Source organism: Callorhinus ursinus, unplaced genomic scaffold (genome assembly GCF_003265705.2).
Source record: "Callorhinus ursinus isolate GAN/ISIS: 27379988/994484 unplaced genomic scaffold, GSC_fseal_2.0 scaffold12, whole genome shotgun sequence".
Classification (NCBI taxonomy): domain Eukaryota; kingdom Metazoa; phylum Chordata; class Mammalia; order Carnivora; family Otariidae; genus Callorhinus; species Callorhinus ursinus.
In genome coordinates, this window is record NW_027397074.1 from 49,565,358 (window position 1) to 49,573,822 (window position 8,465).

At 47.0% G+C, this 8,465-nt stretch overlaps 1 protein-coding gene across 2 annotated transcripts in view; it reads right to left on the reverse strand.

Moving 5' to 3' along the window:
* Positions 1-7,517, reverse strand: part of TBX20 (T-box transcription factor 20) — a 57,487-nt gene extending 49,970 nt beyond the window's left edge. The window contains exons 1-3 of one of the 2 annotated variants that reach the window (XM_025873320.2): positions 6,902-7,517; positions 3,288-3,540; positions 2,088-2,252 (exon numbers count right to left, since the gene is read on the reverse strand). In XM_025873320.2, coding sequence (XP_025729105.1) covers positions 2,088-2,252; positions 3,288-3,540; positions 6,902-7,028 — 545 coding nt within the window. In that variant the 5' untranslated portion in view covers positions 7,029-7,517. The remainder of the gene's footprint in view (positions 1-2,087; positions 2,253-3,287; positions 3,541-6,901) is intronic. The other variant, XM_073899058.1, reaches the window with a different exon arrangement.
* Positions 7,518-8,465: the final 948 nt, after the last annotated feature.

The following is an 8,465-nucleotide window of genomic DNA, read 5'->3' on the forward strand; positions in this document are numbered from 1 at the left end:
CATCAATACAAAAATGATTACCTCCCATATTCCTCACCTTTTCCTTATGGAGCTATGAAATATAGTGCTATTTTTTAATAATAATAAAGAACATTTGCTTAAATTATCTAGCATATTTCTATCCTATAACACACTAAACATTTTTATCTAATATCAATATAAATAAACTGAAGTATGATGAATGAAAACGCATACAGGAAGCCCCTCCTCTCTCAAGTCCCCCAGGACTTAAAATTCCAGCAATAGCTTAAACATGCTTCAGTTAAGATAGTGTATTGGTACGCACTTTCCTTCTCCAACCAGAACAGATTAGTAACATAAACAAGGCATTTCATATTTCCAAAGTCCTGCTGGCGGGCACCAGTTCCCCAAACCTTCGGATAGTAAGAAAACATATGCTAAATAAGAGCGATTAACTTCTTAAAGGAAAGACTTTGAGGGGGGGGGAAAGGATGTGCTTGTAAAAATGGTTAGGAATCTGCTAAAATACCTCTCTCTCTCTCTCATTTAAAGATTTTGGAAAGTTTGGAAGGAAGCTTGAGAGTAATGTGAATCAGCTATTTAATAATAAATAGTAAAGAATACTAATTATAAACTACTAGAAACTGGTGAATCTTGCTCAATTTAAAAAAAAAGGGTATAACATCTTTTAAAAAGTTCTTACTCCAGTTATTTGTTATTTAATATGCTGATTTGGAAGGGTTGGGAAGATGTCCTTCCTAGTCTCTTGTGGGAATGGAAAACTCTGAGAGTTTTTTTAATCTCTTCTCCAGTGTATTTAGCATACTGTAAGCTCAGTAATGTGATTAATGACTAAGTAAGCGTAATATTCCATCTGAACTAGTTTGTGTAAATTGTCTGTGTTGGTTCTGTGCCTTGACTAAAACTCCAGACTAGATACTTACAAAGAACCAGCCATCAAAATTCCTAAATCTGTACATGTAAATAAATTCTGAATTCTGATATGAATTTCTAACCAATTAGAAAAATTAGATAGTCATAAAACAACTCAAAAACAGTAAGTCTTGGTTTAGAACCCTAAATGTAAAGTCTACTAATATCCTTTGTTTGTATTAAAGTGTGCAGTTAGGTTCCTATAACTTCAGCTACAACTTTTTGCATAAACTAATACATGCTTTTTTGTCCCCCTAGAAGGCTAATTTGGGTAAAGCAGAAACAATAAAAAACAGCATGTGATTTTTTAAACAGGGTTCTTCTTGAAAAACATTACTACCAATGAACAACATAATAATAAACATATATGATCCCTAACATACTGAGTAATGTTTCATGTAAAAGAATATTAACCTGATATTGAATTACATGCATCTACTGAACTTACTATGGAGAAGGGGGAAAAAAATTAGCTTTTCTTTTTTTTTTTTAAGATTTTATTTATTTGACAGAGAGAGACACAGCAAGAGAGGGAACAGAAGCAGGAGGAGTGGGAGAGGGAGAAGCAGGCTTCCTGCTGAGCAGGAAGCCCGATGTGGGACTAGATCCCAGGACCGTGAGATCATGACCTGAGCCAAAGGCAGACGCTTTAATGACTGAGCCACCCAGGCGCCCAAAAGTTAGCTTTTCTTACTTAAAATGTCTGAGTCCTTTATTGGTCAAAAACAACCACATTTCACCAAAATGACCTTTATTGTGTGCAGATATAACCATATTACTTAAAAATATTTACTATAAGCAACCACTTCACTAAAATGCACTCTTCTAAAAAGGATTTTTAGGGCAACCACTTCAGCATTAGCTGTATTCAGTCTGGTATTAAGTAGCCAACTAGAAATGATGGGAGCCCTATGAAATGGGTCCGGATTTCTAATGAATATTCTAACTGAAATTAGGAAAGCATGGAAATGAATTACGAGAAAGATAAAATTAAAGACAACATTCTGTCTCTACAAACTCTGCCTTTCTCAGATATTTTGTAGAGTCAGTCCTGGAGCATCTGGGCTTGGAATGCTTTCTACCAGAGCCCACCACTGTGCAAACAGATCTGCTTAAAATGCAACCAACCAGAGACATTCTGCTCTCAGGGTTAAGACGCATTTTGCTCTGCCCGAAAATCTGGAGGCACAAACCTGGCTGGCAGCGGCGGGTCTGCCTTGCCAGCCACCAGCCAGGAGGACCGGTGGTAGGCGTAGCGGTACCTCTTGTTGTCCACGGGTACGATGTCCATCAGGACTATGTACTTGGCCTCAGGATCCACACCCGAAAATGACACTCGGATGGTGGGAAACATCCTCCTGACACAGGGAAACAAAGAGAATCGGCCACAGCTCATACTGCCAGAGGAGCCCACAGAATTAAAGAGGGAGGTCCTACTCCCCTCCCTACCCGGCCCCAAGCCCTTTTTTGTCTCCACAGAGATGTGAATTCGGAGATCTTCCTTCTCCCAAGCAGAAATAATTTTAGGCGTCACCTTTTCCGGAGTCCTCATTGCTAGGTGAAAAGTTCTGTTTTGTTCTCTAATACCCAAAGGTCTGTGATTAGGGAAAACCTTAGGTTACATTATCAAGCCTGTTAGGCTCCCAAACCAAAGTCTCTGGAGCAGACCGAGTCGCCCAACCCCTAGGGTGGCAGAGAGAAAACTCTGCCCCAGCCACAGAAATCTAGGGCAGGACTGGGTTTCCAGAGACCCTGGGGGTATTTCCCAGGGTCCAGAGAGCTGGAGTGACCAGGGCTGCCATTGGCCACCTTTAGAGTCTTTGCCCCAGGCCTGGGGAGCCGCCTGCACCCCCCGGGGCTTCCGGCCCCACGGCACCAGGGGGCCTGCAGCACCAGCACTCTGTCCTACACAGAGTGTGGTCGTTTCAAATTTCATTCTTCTGCACAGGTTTTAGTTTTGGTTTTTAATGGGAGCTGGCGGCTTTTGCAAATTGAGACCAATAAAAGGGAAGCTACCTGCCTCCCTCCAAGTACCCAGCAGCCCGCCCTGCACTCCCAGCATGAGTTCCCTCTTCCCTCCAGATGCCAACCCTGCAGCCCAAAGCCCTCTCAGATTGCAGCGTCCCAAGATCACTGGTCCCTGCATCCCTCTCATCAAGGCCAAGTTGGGTTTTTCATGGCCAGATTGCGAGAAAGCGAATGCTTATACGTCTCAACAGTTCTCTCCAAAAGCAAGTCAGGGGAAAGAAGCCCTCATTAAGCGAAGCTTCATTAAGCGAAGCTCTCTCAGTGCTCTGGATTAGTGGGGTTTCACCCAGTTCCTGGGAACACCCTAGGCCACCCAGGGCGCTCTTCTCACCACCCCACTCCTCACACACCAAGACCCCCGCTACCTGCCCGACTTGGTGATGATCATCTCTGTTCCCAGCTCGTGGAATTTGTCCCAGAGCTCCTTGGTCTCCAGGCTGCAGGCAATTTTGGCCATTTCCTCACTGGGGATGATGGGGGTAGTGGGAATCAGCGGCTCAGTACACAGAGAGGAGGAGGATGGGCTACTGCTGCCCCCGCCACCAAACTCCCCGTGAGCATCCAGGCTGGTCAGTTCGCCCAGGGGCTGGGCACACGATGACTTCTCAACAAATTGTTCTGCGGGCAAAGAGAATGGAGGATGACAGCTAACACTGTGAAGCAAAGACACAGGAAGGAGAACAACACAACTGAAATAGGTTCTGGACTTGACTTTGGAACAGTTAAGGTCAGAAACTCCAGGAAGGCAGTGATAACCCAACAATATATATATATTATCTCCCTCGATACACACACACACACACACACACACACATCTCCCTGGAGTGACATACTAAACCAAATGAGTTCTAGAACTAATAGCTTATTACTACCATTATGAAAGCCACTTTGGGGACAAAAAATATAAGGAGTGGATAAAGGGAAAGGAGGTGAACAAGAAAGATGAAAAGCAAATATTCCTTTTGTTATCCCTCTCAAGTTCCAGACTGCTTGTGGGATCTGGTGCCAGTCCTGCCTCTCTGACAACCAGGCGAGATTTTTCTCCAGGGAGACCAAGGGAATGAAGAGATCAGCACCTTCCTTACTTTGACAGAAACTCTCCCTTCCATCCGGAGCCTTCTCTCCATAAGAAAAAAAAATGAAAAGGGGAGGGGAAGTGGAGAAAAGCGGGGATGTGGTTAAAAGAAAAAAATTAAGTTACTTTACTTCTCTGCCTGGCTCTCCGTTTTCTAGGCTTTGATATGAGTGCATTTTTACAATATCCCTCCCAGCCTGAGATCTTATGAAAGACTCTAACATATCACAGAAGTGAGCTCCCCAGGCCATTTTGGGAACCAGTGTGAAACAACTGCTTGAGGGCAGTGTGTGTATTTTTCTCTCAAAAAAGTCCTGGAAGTAAGGAAAACAACCTCGACCCCAGGCTAGCAGAGTATTAAAGTAGAAAGAACGCCATCCACCATCAAGCTGGAATACCACTGCCTATGAACCAAACATTCTCCTCCACAGCTGATAAGGGCCCAGGACTACACCAGTCACTTTGATGGAATACAGGGGGACTTTTGTAATTGTCCCAATTATCTTGCATCCCTTAAAAAAGAAACTACTTGAATCTGCAATGCGAAACTGATCTCTAAACAACTCTGTTCTGAGTGCCCTCAAGGAATTGAAACAAGTTCTAAATGTAGGTATATACATATAAATGCTGTATAGCATATAAACTATTTTATTTCCCATATTTCTCCTTGACTTGGGGCAGGCAAGCAGGAAACGGAATTTTTACCTTTTCTTCTTTTACAATAATAATCCAACTCATTGTAACATTTTAAATTAAGGATGACCAAATTAATTATCTTAGCCTTCCATTTTCAAATTCAAAGAAAGAGAAGTATGCCACAGCACAATCTTATTTGCAACGAGTATTTTCAGAAACACATTCACGTAAGGTCTTCATAGGGAATCAACAAGTAACCTCAGAAATTTTCTTATTTTCTGACAATTGAAAAAGGCAAGTCCCTAAGCCCCAGACTAAAGACTGTCAGGGTTGGAAAGTGAAGGAGGAAGAAAATGATACAGAATTGCTCTAACACAATGTTATATGTCAATTGTATCTCAATTAAAAAAAATTTTTTTTAGAAATGTTCTAGTGATCTAAGGCAGTTCTTCTAAATAGATTTAGTGTGTTTAGATGGGCAAGCACAAGACACTTTTGAGTCCCCACCCCACAGCTCCTTCAACATCTCTCTTGTTCCAAAGTACCACATTCTCTCTTAACAGAACCTCTAGGTGTTTCTCTTGCGCGAGTCCTTGGCTTATTATGCTCTGTTGAACTGGCCTGTGGAAAGGACAAGAATGCCTTCTGCTTCTTTCAGAGCCTGTCTCAAAAGCCCAGGGGAGGGAATGTTCATTTTACAGACTGTGTGTGTTTGTGGTGGGGGAGAGGGGATGGCTTTATAATTTAGAATTTAGATAGAAGGTGGGTATTCTCAGGAAAAGAAACAGAAAAGAAAGCAATACTGAAATGAGCTGGAAATGGCATGTTTCTCAGTCTGCTGTCTGTAATTCTGACAGGAATTTTAACCCCAAGCGCTCTTTTCCTGCTAGCTACCAAACTGTGATGGGGGTGTTTATAAAGAATTCAGAGGCCCTCTAAATAGGAGTGGATAACGTTGGGCAGTTTCACAAATATAACTTTGAAATTGGTGGCTAATATTTCTGTAAACAGTTGGGGGTTTTGTTTCATTGGTTGTTACCATATTTTTTCCGGCAGGCTTAGATTTCGACAGGAGGGCAGGTGGGAAGAACCAGAAAAAGGGAGTGAAAACCTTGGAGGAGAGAATTTTTGACATTATATTTTCTGGAGATCTTCCGGTTTCCCTTTCCTTGGTTCTAAGCTGCTCCGGGGATTTTAGCTCTTTCTTTTCTCTCTGCCCGGCCCTCTTCTTTTTCATCTCTAACACTTTGTCTTTCATACTAGGATTGTTGTTTCAGATGTGAGATGTTAAAGTATTGGAAAGGACAGAGAGAAAAAAAAGAAAACACTAGGGAGAATTAAAAAAGAAATATTACCCTAAGTTTGCTATTTGACATTTCTCACCATTTTAGGACTATCAGATGATCAGGATGTGGAATAATTATTTCCCAGGGACCCAAGAGGTGATGATAACACTTCTTTCTCTGTCAATTATAAAGGAACTTTGAAACACTCAAGTCCAGCAGTTTCTTTCCCACACAGTTCACTTGTGCTCCGAGAACATAATCCTTATTTTCCCTTTACTCTGAGCCTTGTGTCTTCTATAAATGGTAAAGGTTGTTAAACAAATAGTATAGCTAAAAGTTGAGGAATTTGGAAAATGGTTACTGGCTAATGTTTTTGCCAACCTCCACTGAAAATGATGGCAGCTATAAAACGATGTCTCACTGATAAGTCTGGAGCTTCCGTGAAGAAAATGGTTCACGTGGGGAGAACTGGCTTATTCTACAGCACTTGACGGTGGTTTTAAGGAGCTGGTTCTGCTTAATCGATTGAAGTCAGAGGAAAAACAAAATTCAACTAGTTCCTTGTGAAGTCGCTTAGTCTCCTTGGTTTCAAATGCACACGCAGGTGTACACGCTTGGTAAATTCTGTTGAGTCTTAAAAGGGGTTAATTATTATTTATCCCTGACTGTTTTTATCCCAAAAAAGTTACACACACTCTCATACGTACGACTTGACATGGGGATTCTAGACGAAAAGGTAGGGAAAGTGGCTAGCGCATAGAGGAGACGCGAAACCGGCTGTCCGTGAAGTCCCCAAAGAAAATTTGGGCGGAAAAGGAAAGAGTCTTCAACCCCTAGCGTCGGGCGCCTGGCCTGAGGATCAGAAGCCGCCACCAGCAGGGAAAGGCAGCCACCCTCTCGAGCCTCCCGCAGGCAGGGGACGGAGGGCCAGACGGAAACGCGGCAGCCCCGCCCCTGCCCACGGCAGACATTCTGGACTCACCCAGAGGCTTGATGGTGTTCTCGGTGGCCTCCTTCTCCTTGGAGCCGCCGCTCGACATGAGCGCGGCGATGGAGAAGGCGTTGGCCCGGGAGGAGAGCTGTGGCTTCGGCGACGCCGTGAACTCCATGGCCCCCAGCGCGCGGTCCTGGCCACGGACGGGGCCTGCCGAACTGCCGTCCAGCTTCCCCAAGGGAGACAAAAACCGACACAGAGCGCAAAGTTTCCAAGTGCAGTCTCAGCGGAGTCGGCAACTCCAGATGAGTCAGCCCCAAACTCCCAAGAGCTCCACACTGGCCTCTGTCCCTCACCGCAAAGCCCTCCAGCCCCAAAGACTTCCAACTAGCCGGAGAGGACAGGACAGGACCAGCAGCGGGCTCAACCGGGGGCGCGAACACTGGGGCGCTCCGCAGGACCACGGGCTGCGCGGCCGGAAGGTGGAGACGAGCATCGGACGCGCAAAGCCCAGGGGTCCTGCCGCACCCCCTCTGCGTCCTTCCTCCCTCCACGCGCTGGGGAACAGCCGGAGCGGCCCAAGCTGCAGAAAGGTGGCGACCGGTGGGGCGCCGCTGCGAGGGGGCGGACGCCGGGGAGCGCGAGCGCAGGCGTGCCGAGCAAGGCGCGGCGCGGAGGACACTGCGCCCGGGCACTCGCAGCCCTGCGCCTTAATTTGCTGGCGGCAGCGATCCCGGCGGCCCGCAGCCAGTCAGCGCCGCCTCACGTCACCGCTTCCTGATTCCGCCGCCGGGGGCGGGGCCGCGGGCCGGGCAGGGAGGGCGCGCCCCGGGCGTGGTGCCCGCACGGCCTCGCGCCGCTACCGGCCGCGGACCTGGCGCCCTTTCGGAAAAAAGTGTCACCACCAAGCTGCCGCGGACTCCCCTAGCCTGGTCTCGAAGTCCCAGGGCGGAAGGGACGTGCGCGCGGTCGGGAGCGGGTATTTTTGAAGCGGCTAGGACGCGGGATTCTGGGAGATTCCCCAGTGCGGGAACCTAGACCAGAGGTAGCCTGGGGGAGTTCCTGCTTCTTCCGTTCTTTTTCTTCCCCGCGCTCAAAGTTGCAAAAGAAAGTTGGTAATCTCTGAATGGAGCGGAAACCGGCGCCACAGAGCCAGCACCTAACGGGCCAGATCCTATTCGCGGGACAGCTCCCAGGGCCGGTCCCTTCATTCGTTGGGCTCCAAAATCTGCTTGACATGGGGACTGGAGAGACACAGCTTCTGCTGCACATCAGTGCGCCACTTATGCGGGGTTCCTGTTCCCGAAAGGGACTCCGCAAAGTGGGGCCCCCACGAAGGGAAGGCTCGGGGCGGGCGCGGTGCCGCGGGGCGCGGCACCCTGCGGGGACCACGCGACACGCAGTGGGGGAGTGCGAGATTTACAGCGCCTGAGCTTGGTAGACAAGGACTCTTCTGCCTTCGCAAACTGGGCTGCGACCAGGACTTCCCACGGCCTTATGGGGGTCGTCCTGTTGGCCCTGTTCAGCTTGAATAACTCAAATTCTCCGAATTCGCAGGGTAATCCGCTTCACTTGGAGCCGTGTAAACTCAGGCTGACACACACACTCAAGT